General features: G+C 36.0%; 2 protein-coding genes across 2 annotated transcripts in view; one reads left to right on the forward strand and one right to left on the reverse strand.

Annotated features, from left to right (window-relative positions):
- Positions 1-1,560, forward strand: part of LOC132111361 (kinesin-like protein KIF26B) — a 149,187-nt gene extending 147,627 nt beyond the window's left edge. The window contains exon 15 of the mRNA XM_059518583.1: positions 28-1,560. Coding sequence (XP_059374566.1) covers positions 28-176 — 149 coding nt within the window. The 3' untranslated portion in view covers positions 177-1,560. The remainder of the gene's footprint in view (positions 1-27) is intronic.
- Positions 1,561-6,071: 4,511 nt separating this feature from the next.
- Positions 6,072-18,636, reverse strand: part of smyd3 (SET and MYND domain containing 3) — a 162,414-nt gene continuing 149,849 nt past the window's right edge. The window contains exons 11-12 of the mRNA XM_059518588.1: positions 6,838-6,946; positions 6,072-6,277 (exon numbers count right to left, since the gene is read on the reverse strand). Of these exons, the coding sequence (XP_059374571.1) occupies positions 6,176-6,277; positions 6,838-6,946 (211 nt within the window). The 3' untranslated portion in view covers positions 6,072-6,175. The remainder of the gene's footprint in view (positions 6,278-6,837; positions 6,947-18,636) is intronic.

Consider the following 18,636-nt stretch of genomic DNA (forward strand, 5'->3'; position numbering starts at 1 on the left):
TAACATCCGTTTCCTTCATTTTTGCAGTTGACCTTCAACAGATGTGTGAAGTGGACTCTCTGGAATATTTGGAAGCTCTGGAGTTTGTCACAGAACGACTGGAGAATTGGGTCAACTTCTGCAAAGCTCATCTGATGATGATCACATGCTTTGACATCACCTGTCGGCGACGGTAAAAGATTCGCCAAGTATTATGGACAGTTGGAAGTGGAAAAGACTCAGCAGGGTGTATGTGAGCAAGTTACAATGTTGAAAATGCTGAAATGATTAGGAAAATATATAGGCTTAAAATTTTTTCTAAAATGGATTTTGGTGGGGAATGGAAATGCTGGACTTGGAGAGTTGATGCAAAGAAAAGAAACGTTGTCCCACATAGATGGATGAGCACTTTGGAACTTCGGAGTAGTTGTTTGCAAAAATGGATTGCTAGCTTGTGGTGAATAAAATAAATATATTGCCATATGTGGATAAAAGAACAGATTGTTAAAGAAGATAAATAAAAACAGAACAAAAAGGACAACAAGTGCCTTGTGAACACTTCAATATCTTGGAAACCTATGGACAAAAATCCATATTTGTTTACAGATGGTGCTAGCTTAAAAAACATGCATACAAACAAACAAACAAAAGTTAAAAAAGTATCAAGAAAAAGAAAACACTGCTTGTTAAATGATGTTTAATGTCTTTGATTCTGTCTTGGTATTTGTATTGTACACTAGTCACATTCAACATGAACTGTTACATGTGTTTTATATGATTTTTTGTATTCTTGGACACACTGAGACCACATAGAGTGTTTCATATTCCATGGAATAGCACAGCAGGACATCTCGAAGAATGATTCTGGCATCGACTCATTGATTTTTCACATCCCCTGCAGTTATGTTGGCATTTTCAGCAGCGTGATGCCTCGCGCTTGGCCACTCCAAAGTGAGACGGTTGAGAGGCGAGAAGAATCCTCAGTCTGGCCGGACCAACAAGGATCTCTAATATCAATAACGCATCCCTACTTCTTGAGCATTTTTAAAACAAAACTTCCTAGTATAATTTTGTTCGTTAAATACAACTTTAGTAGAACTTGTCAAATGTAGTCTTTTGCATTGCATTCCAGATCAAATTGGTGCATATATCTGCTCATTGGCCTTCCCTCTATGTGGTCTCATTGTAAGTGTGCTGACACTTTGGTATAAATCTGTTTATATATACCATATATATATATGGTGCTTGAGACAGTTTCAGCTCTAAATGTTTATAGACGAGTATATAGCCTGTTTCTAGTACTAACTAAAGACTTCATATGCTTTTCCATTCCCGCTTCACTCCTCTTGCCTGCCCTGACCCTCGCCAAAGCAAAGGGGAGCAACTTTCCTGCTGTCCTTTTGACCTTTTGCCATTGTAATGAATGAAGGATATTATTTATTTTTAACCTCAGGAGGCCTGTATGACAGAGATGCTTATATTCTATAATTTATTTAACCTGCAAAGCACTATGCATTAAATTTGTACAGTAGCTAAATTCATGCCATATATATATAAAATATACTTATATATTTCACTTTTGTTCTTCTTTATATATTATATAGGTTTTGTTTTTGCATTTTTTTTTGTATTCGCATCTATTGCCAAATCATGGGAGACGAGAGAACAAGCAATTTCCATGTTTATTCATGAAATGTTTTTCATCACAACCCGTCACATTCTTCAGCATCTGTGGATCGTTTAAGTAATGCATCGTGTGATATGCTGTACAATGTGAAACGAATATTGTCCATGCGCTTTAATGTTCACGAACATGGTTGCCAAACTAAAGCCTCGCTTCCTTTCAGTAATTCATGTGAAGAGAAAGGAAACGCAAAAAAGACAGAGTTTGGCCTTACAGATGAGAAAAGTTGTCAGCATATTGCTTCATGTTAATACTGCGACAGTCGGCATGATTTCTTGTTCTATGAGGAAAAACAAAGTCTGAATGAGAGTTTGATCGACATACGGACTGATGTAAATAAAGGATGTTTCAGAAGCAGCAATCTTTTTTCTGCCTTATTCTGCACAACTAATTAATAACTAAAATTATTTGAATCTTCTCTTAAAACATTTCTCAGATACTATATATATATATTTATTCATTATTTTTAATTCAGTATACCCCAAGCTTCATTTTAGATGTCTTAAGCTGCTTGCAGATGAGCTTGATCTTCATCAGCTTTAATGAACAGCCATAAACCACAGATGCAGTTCAATAGAAAATCATATCAGACATCAAAGGAACACGGAACAAGGGACTTTACAAGTATACTATAATTCATAGTTCCTAAACCTGACAGGACAAATACAGATAATAATAATAATAATCTTATCAGTGACCCTGATGCTTAGTGTGGATATCATTGTAAAACAAAGAAAACTGATTTATATACACACTCACCTAAAGGATTATTAGGAACACCTGTTCAATTTCTCATTAATGCAATTATCTAATCAACCAATCACATGGCAGTTGCTTCAATGCATTTAGGGGTGTGGTCCTGGTCAAGACCATCTCCTGAACTCCAAACTGAATGTCAGAATGGGAAAGAAAGGTGATTTAAGCAATTTTGAGCGAGGCATGGTTGTTGGTGCCAGACGGGCCGGTCTGAGTATTTCACAATCTGCTCAGTTACTGGGATTTTCACACACAACTATTTTTAGGGTTTACAAAGAATGGTGTGAAAAGGGAAAAACATCCAGTATGCGGCAGTCCTGTGGGCTTGTTGATGCTAGAGGTCAGAGGAGAATGGGCCGACTGATTCAAGCTGATAGAAGAGCAACTTTGACTGAAATAACCACTCGTTACAACCGAGGTATGCAGCAAAGCATTTGTGAAGCCACAACATGCACAACATTGGGGCAGATGGGCTACAACAGCAGAAGACCCCACCGGGTACCACTCATCTCCACTACAAATAGGAAAAAGAGGCTACAATTTGCACGAGCTCAACAAAATTGGACAGTTGAAGACTGGAAAAATGTTGCCTGGTCTGATGAGTCTCGATTTCTGTTGAGACATTCAGATGGTAGAGTCAGAATTTGGCGTAAACAGAATGAGAACATGGATCCATCATGCCTTGTTACCACTGTGCAGGCTGGTGGTGGTGGTGTAATGGTGTGAGGGACATTTTCTTGGCACACTTTAGGCCCCTTAGTGCCAGTTGGGTGTCGTTTAAATGCCACGGCCTACCTGAGCATTGTTTCTGACCATGTCCATCCCTTTATGAGCACCATGTACCCATCCTCTGATGGCTACTTCCAGCAGGATAATACACGATGTCTCAAAGCTCGAATCATTTCAAATTGGTTTCTTGAACATGACAATGAGTTCACTGTACTGAAATGGCCCCCACAGTCACCAGATCTCAACCCAATAGAGCATCTTTGGGATGTGGTGGAACGGGAGCTTCGTGCCCTGGATGTGCATCCCATAAATCTCCATCAACTGCAAGATGCTATCCTATCAATATGGGCCAACATTTCTAAAGAATGCTTTCAGGACCTTGTTGAATCAATGCCACATAGAATTAAGGCAGTTTTGAAGGCGAAAGGGGGTCAAACACAGTATTAGTTAGGTTCCTAACAATCCTTTAGTTGCGTGTATATTGTGAAACTTACTGGTCATAAAACCTTATCTATAACCTTTTAGTGCTGTTCGGTAATTATTTTTACATTTTTACTTCGGTTTTGGCACTTGCTATGTGAAAAATTAAATAAAAATAAATAAATCATGGACAATCATGCATGGGTTAAATGGTCCTGAATAAAATAAACTTTTGGGAAGTGACAATGGAAATGAATGGGAAGCTAATTTCATGTAGTGGAAATTATTGGTTCTGCAGCAGATATTTCATTTCCAGGTCTATGCTCAAAAAGTGGTTAACAGGTAATGAATGGATCATAACTATTCCATAAATATAATTTAGTACCATAAATTATTAAATAAAAAAATCATTATCAAGCTAAAATATAGTACATTAATTAACCACCATGCGAGCAGCACCCGAAGAGTAAGTATAAATACAATTGTATAGCAGAGTGTGAGTCAGAGATCTCTATACTAACTTCCTCTATTTCCTCTTAAGCCCCATTCTATCCAACAGAATGACATTTTTAAAGATATTATCTCCATCTCAGAGAAGTGCACCTCCAAAAGCTGTTTGCTTTAGAGGCCACAGAGTTATGAGAGGAGAGGAGGTGGAAAGAGACGTGAAATCCCGTCTATCTGTATCCTGACACTCAGGAGGGTTAAAAGATTTAGCAACAATAACACGTTCTAGAAAAATATCCGGAAAAGTGTCATCTGTGCTGATCCAGACCGACTAGACAAACAAAAGACTTTTATTTCAGCATATATAGGTTTCCAGTAAGAAGCTCAGACACAAACTTTATTAATAATTTGATTATTTACATATCACTTGTTGCTTTACCATCAAAATGAGATCACTTCCTGAAGGATGCTATTACTAACAAAAGCCAGTTCCTTGTATAACATTAATAAAAAAGAAAGTGATACCGAGGTCATTTCAATTACCAAATAAAACAATATTCATAAGAAAACATTCTGATTAGTGAAACACCTGGACAATTTCTTCAAATTAAAAGAATAAAATGCCAGTGTTTTGTGTTTGCATATAAATGGCAACATCTGTTCAAACCAGAGTATTGAAATTATTTAAATGATCCCTCTTGTACACTTAACTGTTGTGAAAACTTACCAATATGATTTTCATCTTTAAAAACGGTTTAAATATTTGACTGAACTTGGAAATATTTATTAAAATGAAGGATTGACATTACAAATCAAGGGCTTACTGCAATAACACAATCCAGATGGTAAAAGAAGAGCATAAAAACATAAAGCAGTTGCTGAAATATGTTTATGAAACCAGAGCGGTTGGAAACGTCTTGCCAGAGTAACTGTGATGATTGAAGTTAATGATGAGAAACTGAAGCACAAATCTGAGGTGTGTGTGTGTTTGGAGTAGTTTTATCAAGCTGTTATTGCTGAAAAGGTGTTGCCTTTCACAACAGTTGATTATGTGATAGTCAGAATCACACTAATGTCATGTATAGTCATTTTTAAGGGTCGTTAAGTCAAACTTTAATAAGCATTTTTGAAAAAAGCGACTACTAATGTGCTTATCTATTAATGTGCTAATGGATATTCCCAAGGGTTTTCCAAGCAACACACCTCAAATAAAACATTTCCTTGATGTTCGGTCTCATTTGTACCATTCTTGTTTCTATTAACCCTTACATTCTAGTGAAATACTGTTCCTTTATTTAAAACAAGGCACCTTAAACTATTAAAAATCATTGTTGATAAGTGAAATACATCTGAAAAAGAATAAAATTTAAGTATTAGATGAAAAAAACTAAACTTAAAAAAAAAAATGTTGCCTTGGGGAAAACTAAGACTACAAAATTATTAAAACATAGTAGTAGTATTAAAATAGTATTTAAATAATACTAAAATAAGACACCTTTGAATAATTTTATTAGCAAGTGAACAGAAAACAAGAAACCGCATAAATGTAAGGATTTATTGAATACTCTGATGCATTTAAATACTAATATATCATCACATATGTTTCTGAATCTAGGAATATGATGCTACAAATAAAAAAATACAGTGACCCAAATCATTTAGACTTAGGACTAGTTGCATTACTGCCCTTTTGAAAAGTGACACTATTGTTTAGCATTTAAATTTTATCAATAATGTTCCTGTTGCAACCACTAATTAGAAGTCAAAATACCTAGAAGTAGGACTTTCGTTCGAAAATATGGAGGATAATAAACTACATTTTGGAATGAGTGTTAAAATTGAACATCTGTTGAGGGGGCAGCAAGTTTCTGATATTTCTGATATTACTGAAAATAATTAAAACACTAAACAAAATGAAAAATAAAATCTGAAATGGTCTGAAAAAGCACAGTGAAGATGTAGAATTTTTCCTTCTGGCGTTTTTTTCAGTGGAATTCTAAACCAGCTGGTTTGACACACAGTGGCACAAAAGCAGGTGGCAGACACAACCATCCAGAAACGTGTTGACTAACAGCCAACATGTCAAAGAACTGGATGAGAGGAGTTTGGGGCCGTGGCGGGACCGCAGTACTCGGTCTCTGTATGATGGCACACATCAGTCTAGACTTTACCCAGCTCAGCCTGGCACTCGCTCAGTTTTCTCTTCACCTCATTAGTCAGGACGTGATCCGTCCCATGGGTCACCTTCATGATGTCATACGCCTGAGGAAGGAAGCAGCGGGAGAAAGAGAGATGGCTGATTTAAATCAATTTAAATTGTCATGTGAGGAAAGAAAATTAATTTAAAGGAATGTAACGGGAGCTGTGAGAGTCCAAAGCACCCATTATGTTACTGTGATATTTGGCTGCTGCACCAAGAGCGTCACGGGTGAAATTTTACTGAGAGAAATGTCATATTAACACACTTTTATAATAATTAAAATGTCAAATTAAAACTAAAATGTAATTATTATAGTATATTATAAAATTATAAAGTTTATTATTTTTCAGATGAAAGATAAAATGATTATTATATAAAATTATATTATAAATAAACTATTGGTGTCTTTATCATATTTATTTCAGTCTTTTTATAAAATCAATAAAGGCTGTGCATCGAGATAATAAAGCATTTCTGCAAGAATGTTGGCCTTATTTCTGCACATACAACAGTGCAGATTCAGACAGAGGGGCAGAATGCAGCCGATGACCATCGAAGGTATCATTATGATCCTGATCTCTCTGCAGTCAGTTATAGGGCCAAAGAGTGTGTGCTACCAGACCTGCGTGAAGCTCCCCTGAGCCTCCTCCAGTCTGCCCAGGAAGTGCTGCAGCTTCCCCACCCGCAGCAGCTCCACCGCTCTGGACGGATGAGGATCACTGTAGTACAGTCTGTGAGAGGAAACACAACATTAATTCTAGTGCTGGCAAAATAAATGGTAACAATATGAGCTTTCAGGTGGCCTTTCTTTTTTTCTGTTTTGTGGATTAGGGTTTAAAAATCTTGGCTAATGACCAGATGTAGGTTCAAACCCTAAGAAATGAGTTTTATAGCCTACCACCGAGATATACAATAATAAATAAATACTATAAAAAAAATAAAAAAAATTATACAACCCGAATTCCGGAAAAGTTGGGACGTTTTTTACATTTTAATAAAATGAAAACTAAAGGAATTTCAAATCACATGAGCCAATATTTTATTCACAATAGAACATAGATAACGTAGCAAATGTTTAAACTGAGAAATTTTACACTTGTATCCACTTAATTAGCTCATTTAAAATTTAATGCCTGCTACAGGTCTCAAAAAAGTTGGCACGGGGGCAACAAATGGCTAAAAAAGCAAGCAGTTTTGAAAAGATTCAGCTGGGAGAACATCTAGTGATTAATTAAGTTAATTGATATCAGGTCTGTAACATGATTAGCTATAAAAGCTTTGTCTTAGAGAAGCAGAGTCTCTCAGAAGTAAAGATGGGCAGAGGCTCTCCAATCTGTGAAAGACTACGTAAATAAATTGTGGAAAACTTTAAAAACAATGTTCCTCAACGTCAAATTGAGGAACATCTACAGTGCATAACATCATCAAAAGATTCAGAGAAACTGGAGAAATGTCTGTGCGTAAGGGACAAGGCCGGAGACCTTTATTGGATGCCCGTGGTCTTCGGGCTCTCAGACGACACTCCATCACTCATCGGCATGATTGTGTCAATGACATTACTAAATGGGCCCAGGAATACTTTCAGAAACCACTGTCGGTAAACACAATCCGCCGTGCCATCAGCAGATGCCAACTAAAGCGCTATCATGCAAAAAGAAAGCCATATGTGGTCCAGAAGCGCCGTCGTGTCCTGTGGGCCAAGGCTCATTTAAAATGGACTATTTCAAAGTGGAATAGTGTTTTATGGTCAGACGAGTCCAAATTTGACATTCTTGTTGGAAATCACGGACGCCGTGTCCTCCGGGCTAAAGAGGAGGGAGACCTTCCAGCATGTTATCAGCGTTCAGTTCAAAAGCCAGCATCTCTGATGGTATGGGGGTGCATAAGTGCATACGGTATGGGCAGCTTGCATGTTTTGGAAGGCTCTGTGAATGCTGAAAGGTATATAAAGGTTTTAGAGCAACATATGCTTCCCTCCAAACAACGTCTATTTCAGGGAAGGCCTTGTTTATTTCAGCAGGACAATGCAAAACCACATACTGCAGCTATAACAACAGCATGGCTTCGTCGTAGAAGAGTCCGGGTGCTAACCTGGCCTGCCTGCAGTACAGATCTTTCACCTATAGAGAACATTTGGCGCATCATTAAACGAAAAATACGTCAAAGACGACCACGAACTCTTCAGCAGCTGGAAATCTATATAAGGCAAGAATGGGACCAAATTCCAACAGCAAAACTCCAGCAACTCATAGCCTCAATGCCCAGACGTCTTCAAACTGTTTTGAAAAGAAAAGGAGATGCTACACCATGGTAAACATGCCCCGTCCCAACTATTTTGAGACCTGTAGCAGAAATCAAAATTGAAATGAGCTCATTTTGTGCATAAAATTGTAAACTTTCTCAGTTTAAACATTTGCTATGTTATCTATGTTCTATTGTGAATAAAATATTGGCTCATGTGATTTGAAAGTCTTTTAGTTTTCATTTTATTAAAATTTAAAAAACGTCCCAACTTTTCCGGAATTCGGGTTGTATATATATACAGTACAGACCAAAAGGTTGGACACACCTTCTCATTCAAAGAGTTTTCTTTATTTTCATGACTATGAAAATTGTAGAGTGAGGACTTCCGGCATGCAGTTGAGTGAGTGAGGCGCGCCCGGGAGTTGCTCTGTAAATTTTATTTCTTTTCAATAGTAAACGGGAACATTACATATTCATAATAATTTAAGACGGCGTATACAACGCTGGAGAGCATTTGATTGTGTGCTGTAGCCTGTTATTTCCGTTACTATGCCTAAATCTAAACGTGCTTCTCCCGCCAGGGGCGCTGCACAAGATCCCGGGCCCTATGCATAGGCAGTCCTAATGGGCTTCCTAATGGAGTTTTCTGTGGAACTCAAGAAATGACGTGATAAGTTTAAAGCAGTCAAGGCGGAAATTACATGAAGCTGGTGTCAAATTCAGGATGCTGTATCCCTGCAGACTTCTACTTTCATTCAACGGCGAATCGCACAGCTTTGACAGGCCCGAAGCTGTGTCTACGTTCATTGTCACCGTTGTTAAACCTAAGCAGTCAAGCGAAGTAGCTGCTGTGGACGCAGGTAAATAACCTGTATTGGATAAGGTTCTACTCGGAGTATAAGCCCTATCTGAGCCAGATATGCGGCCTGATTAGTACTGGTACTGTAGTACTGCGCTGGTTCAGCGGAGAGAAGGTTTGTGTGTTGTATTATGGGTGATGTTCGTTCTACTTATGTACATGGGTGTTTTTTTTTCCTTTTCTTTTTTCTCTTCTTCCTTGGTTTTTTTTTCTTTTCTTACACGTCATTTCATATTTGTCAAGACGAAAGCCGTATTCATGTTTTCTTCATTTATATATTTTTGTGGTGACTATTATAACCAATTATACTATTATAACCTAGGTTAAGCAAGGCTCAGTCTGGGGATTCATGTGTAAATTTTACCAGTTGGAATGTCAAAGGTTTAAACAATGTAATTAAACTCAACAAGGTCTTATCACATTTAGAACATTTAAATACTCATATTGGTTTTTTGCAAGAGACCCACTTAAAAAACCCAGATCATGCCAGACTTTGTAAGAAATGGATTGGCCAAGTATTTCATTCTAAATTTCTCAGTAAATCTAGAGGGGTGGCAATTATTATCAATAAATGTATACCATTTTCTCCTTCAAAAACTTTAGTTGATTCTGGTGGTAGATATATAATTGTTTCAGGCCTTCTTTATGGTTTAATAGTGATTCTTGCAAATATATACGCACCAAATTATGATGATGAAAATTTTATCCAGAAAATACTTTCTTTACTCCCCGACTTAAACTCACACTATCTCATTATGGGAGGTGATTTTAATTGTTCTCTGAACCCTAGATCGTTCATCTACTAAATCTGCCCAACCCTCTAAAATGGCAATTATGCTCCAATCACTTTTGACAACTTGTGGTCAGGCAGATGTATGGCGTTTTTTATATCCCACAGCACGACAATACTCCTTTTTCTCTCATGTTCACCACAATTACTCCCGTATTGACTACTTTTTCATAGACAAGAAATTGCTGTCTAAAGTAAAGGCCTGTTCTTATGCCAGCATTGTTATATCTGATCATGCTCCACTTTTACTTTCTCTTCAGTTTCAGGATAAGATGTCGGGTTCTCAAAGTTGGAAATTTAATTCTTACTGCTCTCTGATAAGGCTTTATGTGATACTTTAAAAAATCAATTAGATATATTTTTGGAGATAAACACCATCCCTGAGACCTCACCTTCCATAATTTGGGAATCTTTTAAAGCATATGCTCGGGGTCAAGTCATTTCATACTCAGCCTGTGTAAATAGACAAAGAAGCAAGAAGCAAGAAGAATTATCTATGGAGATAACTCGGCTTGATTCAGCTTATGCAGCTTCTCCAGATCCTGAAATTTATAAAAAGAGACTCAAACTTCAAACTTAAAAGGCCAAACATGCATTTTTTTGAACATGGTGACAAGCCAAGTAAACTTCTTGCACTTCAGTTAAAGGAAAAATCAGCTCAAAATTTAATATCTAAGATTCGGTCCTCCGATGGCCATTTGATCACTGACCCTGTTAGTATTACTAAACAATTTAAAGATTACTACTCTTTGTTATACAAGTCAGAACCCCCCACAGATAGGTCCCTTATGGAAAATTTCTTTGAATCATTATCCATACCTACAATAACAAACACAATGAGAAAAGAGCTAGAATTACCTTTTTCCGCAGAGGAGATAGTACTAGCAATTGAGAGCATGCAGAATGGCAAGACCCCTGGGCCGGACGGGTTTCCTGTTGATTTTAAGACGTTTTCTCAAACACTTAAAACACGACTCCTAAACATGCTGTTAGATTCACTCAATAACAGTTGCCTGCCTCCAACCCTCCGTCAGTCTTGTATTTCTTTGATTTTGAAAAAAGACAAAGACCCGCACGAATGTGGCTCGTACAGGCCAATTAGTCTTCTGAATGTAGATGTAAAGATTCTGGCTAAAATGCTCGCAAGGCATCTTGAATCAGTTTTACCAGTAGTCATACACGGTAACCAAACTGGGTTTATTAAAAATAGATTACTGTCTCATAACATTAGAAGGGCATTTAATATAATTTATTCCTCTAACTCTCATCCATCAGAGGCTCTTCTTCAGCTTGACGCGGAGAAAGCCTTTGATCGGGTGGAATGGGATTACCTTTTCTATGTATTACAGAAATTCGGCTTTGGCCACAAGTTCATATCCTGGATAAAACTTTTATATTCTTCCCCAGTATGCTCTGTTCGGGCCAATGGTGTATCCTCCTCTATTTTCCCCTTAAAACGTGGCACTAGACAAGGCTGCCCACTTTCACCTTTGCTTTTTGCATTGGTAATTGAACCATTGGCAATTGCCATTCGTAGTGAGAAGGCTATACAGGGAATTAGGAGAGCTGGTGCTGTTCATAAAATCTCATTATATGCAGATGATGTGCTGCTCTATATCTCTGATCCGGTTGTTTCTTTACCCGAAGCTCTGAGAATTATAAACTCCTTTAGCCTCTTTTCTGGCTATAAATTGAATATAAACAAAAGTGAGTTATTTCCAATAAATTTTAAAGTTTCTGGTGTACCAATGAATACTTCAACGTTTAAAGTCGCTTCACATAGTTTTAAATATTTAGGAGTAACAATTACACGTAAGTGTTTAGATTTATTTAAGGCTAATTTCACTACACTCCTCCAACGAGTTCAGAAAGATTTTACTCGTTGGTCGGCTCTTCCCCTTTCATTGGCTGGACGTGTGATTTCAGTGAAAATGAACGTTTTACCTAGATTTCTGTATTTATTTCAGTGTGTCCCAATTTTTATACCCAAATCTTTTTTTGAGACTCTAAATCAAAATATCTCATCTTTTATTTGGAACAAAGGACCAGCCAGAATTCTTAGAGAAATACTTCAGAAAACCAAAGCTTGAAGGCGGGCTTGCCCTTCCTTATTTCCTGTTTTACTACTGGGCAGCAAATATACATTCTACATTATTCTGGTTCCAAAGTCATTTTGGGCTCAGTGATTGGGTCCCGTCTTGGGTCAGTATTGAAGAGGGTTCGGCCTCGCCTGCCGCACTATTATGCAGCCCTCTTACTGCTATCTCGCGCTGCCCTTATGGTAATTCTATTGTCCGGCAATCATTAAGAATTTGGTTCCAATTCCGAACCCATTTTGGTCTTCAGCTCTTACCATTGGTTTCACCTATAAACCGCAACCCCTTATTCCCCCCTTCATTTAATGACAAAGCATTTCACATTTGGCAGAGAGCAGGGATTTCAGTTGTCAATGATATTTACATGGATAATATTTTCCCCTGTTTTTCTCAATTGACACAAAAATTCTCTCTCCTTAGTGCACATTTTTTAGATATTTGCAAATTCGAAATTTTGTTAAAAACTTTCCTAATCTTCCCCCAAAATCTACGCTCGATTAGATTCTTGAAGTAGCCTTAAATAAAAGAGGTGTGTTGTCTACGCTATACAAGCTAATTTCCTCCATTTCCACCTCTCTCTCTTTTATTAAACAACAATGGGAGTCGGATCTTTGTCTTACAAGAAACAGATTGAGCCTTGCCCGTTGGTAGCACTTTTTGGACTTTCGTCAAATGTCACTGATTTGCCTGGAAATACTACAAAGTCCTTTGCTTTTTTAACATTATTAGCCAGACGGTGCATTCTCCTGCTGTGGAAACAAAAACTCCCTCCATCTTTTGATGACTGGTTGAGAGATGCCATGAGTTTCATTCATTTGGAAAAAATTAGGTATACGTTAAAGGGTAACACTGGTATGTTTTCTGAGATCTGGAATCCCTTTATTATTTATTTTTCTGAATATAACTGTACTTCTAGAATGTCAAATTAAGGATTAAGATTTTATTATTTTTTTGTGATAATGCTTGACATATAATCTTTTTTTCTTCTAGGGGGTGGGAAGGGGTATAAAAAAGTAAATGTATTTTTTCAGGATTCTCCTGTATCTTTATCCGGTTATTGTAAAAGTTCAATAAATATAATAATAATAATAAAAAAAGAAAATGTAGAGTCACACTGAAGGCATCAAGGGCTATTTGACCAAGAAGGAGAATGATGGGGTGCTGCGCCAGATGACCTGGCCTCCACAGTCACCGGACCTGAACCCAATCCAGATGGTTTAGGGGTGAGCTGGACCGCAGACAGAAGGCAAAAGGGCCAACAAGTGCTAAGCATCTCTCGGGGAACTCCTTCAAGACTGTTGGAAGACCATTTCAGGTGACTACCTCTTGAAGCTCATCAAGAGAATGCCAAGAGTGTGCAAAGCAGTAATCAAAGCAAAAGGTGGCTACTTTGAAGAACCTAGAATATGACATATTTTCAGTTGTTTCACACTTTTTTGTTATGTATATAATTCCATATATAATTTCACATGTGTTAATTCATAGTTTTGATGCCTTCAGTGTGAATCTACAATTTTCATAGTCATGAAAATAAAGAAAACTCTTTGAATGAGAAGGTGTGTCCAAACTTTTGGTCTGTACTGTATATATATATATATATATATATAATATATAAATATATAAAATATGTTTATAAAATATATATATATACGTTTAATTCAATATTACTTGCCATTTCTTGCAATTTATTGTGAAATTTACTAGCAATATCTGAGTGAAAATTGATTTTACACCAAATTTTTTTCAGTGTAGTGCAACATCAATCATAGTTCGACAACACTAGAATATTATAATACGGAGATTGACAGTTTAATCATGTCAAGCAAGTTAACAAACATAAACTTAAATAAAAACCTAAACAAGAATTAGAAATTGTTGAATTGACAACTAACTGAAACAAACCAGTTTTAAGCAAATTAAAAGAATGATTAAATACTATGCTGCCTTCAAAAAAATAATAAATAAAAATAAATAAATAAATTACATGCACAAAGGTCAAACAAATAAACAAATAATACATTTCAAATATAAATGTTAATTTATTAAATTAAACAGATTTGGCGATGTAATTATTCTTGACTGTATGACCAAATATTTAAATTTGAGTTTTTTATGTGCAAGTGATCGAACCGGCGCCTTCATGTTAACTGTCATGTGGTATAAGTGCGCTGCTATTCAGATTCCACACTCCGCAAAAACATTTGAAAATACACACATTTAATATAGACATTATAGTTACGTATAATATTGAGTGGCCCCTTCATTTTAAGATGGGCCCCACCATAATTATAATTCTGGCTACGCCATTTATTAACAAGCTAGTAAAATTAAGCATATAAGCTTTTTGAAGCCTTCACTGAAAATAAAAAATAAATATAATTCAATTCAATAAATAAATATTTAGCTAAGTAAAAATGCTCTGATATCAAATTAATTAATTTATTTTTTTTTACTCTAATATTGGCTTAATAAGGCAGATGACAATCTTTTGTTATCAATATGGTCACCAATCTATTATATACTATCATGGTACACTTGATACTAAACTTTTGGTCAAACCAGGGCAACTAGAAACTGACCTTAGATCAGCAGCTGCAAGTAGAAATAATAATATTTCTCCTGGAGAAGTAAATACACTAGACGGCTGCTGTACCAAACACAAAACCCAATCTGATCCTATTCCATCTGTCTCTGAAGAAATCAACATTTCTACTATTTCATTTTTTAATACATAGTGTTTAAGCACATCAAATTAATAGCAGTGATCCTGGCAAGAAACATGCTAACATCAGCAAATTCCAGGTGCAGAAGTGTGAGGGTGATGTTCCCTGTCAGAAGCGCAAGAAAGAAAAGCCTTTATTCCACATTTCCCATTCATCCACACTGAGCCGAGGGCAGTAGGCCAGGCTTACTGTTGATCCTCTATGCTGAGATGGGCAAATCAGAGACAGGCTGATTGTCTGCCGCTCTAAAACCAGGACATAAAGTCACAAAGCCCCCTTCTAGCAAGACAGATCAGGGAAAGATAATATTTAAGCATTTCTCTGGATAAACTATGAAACCATCAGAGCTAACAAAATTGGCAACCCATTTTAATACAGTAACATGAATTACTTCCAGAATATTCAACCCAGAAAGATTTCAAATGCATATGGTACTCCAATTTGTTTCTGTTATGTTCCAACTCATAACTCAAAGAGTTCGGTAAAGCTGTGCAGTTTTCATCTTCATGACCTTGACTGACTTTCACTTAAATGCCAAACCCTTGACAGTAAAAGCAATGATGAAGATAAGCACTTACAGTTCTTCAAAACTCTCAGGGGTTTTGTACAGAGAAGCTCAGTCACTGTCTGAACACAGTTGTATTGTGAAACATTCGTCTGCTGGGATGCCTCCTGACAGTCTTCATCATGAAGTGCAGATTTTTATTGTCGTGGGTTATGGGTCCGAGGTCATCTGACAGCAGAGATTGATGCTTTAAGCTCCTTAGGTTCTTTTAAAGACCCTTGTGATTTTGCTAGTTGTAAAAATGTCTAGAAATATCAGAGACTTTAAATGTTACATCAAAAGAATGAGGATTCAGGTTTCACAGAGACAAATGTTTGTGGTATGTGAAAAGACTTAATGGATGTGAAATGATATTCTGAGAAATATTTAAAAAACTGTCAGACAAAAACACAACACAAGCCCTAGAAGGTCTACTACAGAAAATTCAACCGTTACAGACAGATAGCATGTTCAATGTATAGACTATATTATATAACATTATATAAATACATTTTAAGATTTCTCATTCTAGGTATCCAGACTTCTTTTGGATTACTTTTAAACTACTTATTAATCTAAAAGTAGATAAATTTTGTTTTATTAAAAATAGATTTGAATAGGATTATTGTTATAAAAAAAAGAAAAGAAAAAAGTAAATGAAAGAATTGCAAAGGGTAATGGGTTAATTGGCTGATGAAAAGTTAATAATGAATTAAATCATAAAAATGTAAAATTAAACATAATACATTTACCTTTTTAACATTTGGAATATTTGATTGGTTCATTTGCATGTCAATGAGTTCATTAACTGACAAACATGTGAATGTGTTTTTAAATTATTGAAATATTAAAAGTTAATCTCAGGGGGAATAACAATGATGACCCAATCAGCAAAAAAAAAAAAAAAAAAAAAAAAAAATCAATTCCCTTGGCAAACACCATAAATTACAGAGATAAAGTGAGTGCAATATCCATTTGAAAATACTATTTTTTTTCATTATATATAATTACCATTAATGCTTAGGAAATAGGAACCAAATGAAATGAAACAGAGTTGTTTTTATTTCATACTACCCTAAATTATACCAGACTATACCAGCTTTATTTGCTGAGGCCATTAATACAAACAGAAGTGATTTTAATTTAAATTTACCCTTAAGCAACTTTTTCTGCACATTATTGGACTATATTAAATAGTATGATAATGGGCCTATTGATAAATACCAAATGAGAAGAAAATTATTAGAGAGATTAAACACAGTGCGGATGCATTCACAACCTCAAAACCCTTACACAACCTTAGTGAAACCTGCCAAAAATCAATCAATGCAGCCAGACAGAAGTGCATTCTACCAAGAATAATAAATCACCAACCAAATCTTACAATAGCTCTGAACAACTAAAATCAACTACTGCACAAAACAAGTATGCATCCTCCATCACTGGTCTAGTCTGAACCATCGTCACTATTAGAGCGGCACTTTCTGTTGCTGTAGCAACAGTCAGAAGAATGACCTGTTAACGCTCCCATTAGTGTTAGCTCAGCCTTTCTATTCATCTCCATGCTGGATCATTACCAAGAACAAAGAGCTGTATCTCTGCCGGGACCACTTTGGAGGAATATTAAATTGTGATTTCTATCTCCTCACAAACAGCAACTTGTTCAGGAGCTGTAAAGAAGCACGGCCCCCAGGAAAGACAATAGTTTTTATCATTAATCTGCCCGGCAGACAATGGCAGCACATTAACAAAGCCCTGCGCTGTAATCTGGACTTTACATCTCCATGCATTAAAAGTGCTTTTGTCATGTGATATCCATCTCAAATAACTCTCTTTGAACAACAGTCAAGTCAACGTGAAGGTTGTTTTTTTTTAGTGCTGATGCTACATGAAAGAATGCATATCAAATGATCAGTTCATGGCGTTATGTTGAAAACACATGCTTTTCTAATCCGGATCGAAAAGGTTGTAGTAACAAAGTACAACTTGTTAACATTACTTCATCATTCTTAATGCTTACATTACTAATTAAAAACATTCTTAATACTAACTGATAAATATATTGCTCATTGTTAATTCATATCTCTTGATAAAACATTAACTCATGCAAATTTCAACAACTTGAAATTAATACAGTATTGTAATACAATAAGTATTGTTAACTAATTCAATATTCAAACATATTGCACTTAGATTATTTGCTTGCTAAAAACACCAGTAAACTCAAAGCAAACATTTTTCATTAAATTAGTCCAAGTCCAAATTATTATAATAATTATATTATATATTAATTACTATTATAATAGTGATTGTATTATATACTATATTATGCAATTATTTATTTTATTTAAATGCCATATAAAAAGAATGACTTTATATTATACATAAACCTTTTGAAAATAAAATAAAAAATATTTAAAATAATTGTTATGGATATTTTTTTCCACTTAATTATGTTATCATAATGAGATAAACAAAAAAAAAAAATATTGGAATAAATTGAAAAAAAAAAAAAAAGCACTGAAAACGTAACATGTAAAAACCTTTTGTTCTCAAAAACAACAACAAAAAGGTGTGGGCGGGGATATCTACCAATCGTAAACAAGAAGGACGGTTCAGGAAACCTGTTTGAAAACAGTAAATTTCTTGCAGCTCCATTTGGTGGCACAAAAACTACACATTTCACCTTAAAGCTTTAATGAAACTACTCAATTAAGCTTCCTGAGTTCTGAAAGATCAACCCTTGAGCACTAAAATCTTGTTTTGAAGGCATTTTGTACACTGCCACTAAAAATGTTTTCTTTATAAATACCATATATTTATTCATGAACATGTTGATATACAGGAATCTTTTGTGTTTCTGCATCTCCCCCTTATGTGACCCCTCTCTTCCAGGGAACATGCTTGGCTACACCAGACTCACACTATCACCTCTATGACTCACAACATTACCAACCTGACCGCCCGCTCAACTTTACATCACCTCTAACGGCACCATCCATCAGTCGCCCACCTTTGACTCCATCTCTGTACCCTCAGATTAGTAGCAAATTCCTCCATTACAATTCAATCCTACTGGACCCCATCCCTTTCCTTCCTTGTGCTGTAATACTTGGTTTAGTCAGCACCCGGTCTGTTACCCAGACTCCCACGCTGCGGTTTTAG

This window comes from Carassius carassius, chromosome 31 (genome assembly GCF_963082965.1).
Source record: "Carassius carassius chromosome 31, fCarCar2.1, whole genome shotgun sequence".
Taxonomy (NCBI): Eukaryota; Metazoa; Chordata; class Actinopteri; order Cypriniformes; family Cyprinidae; genus Carassius; species Carassius carassius.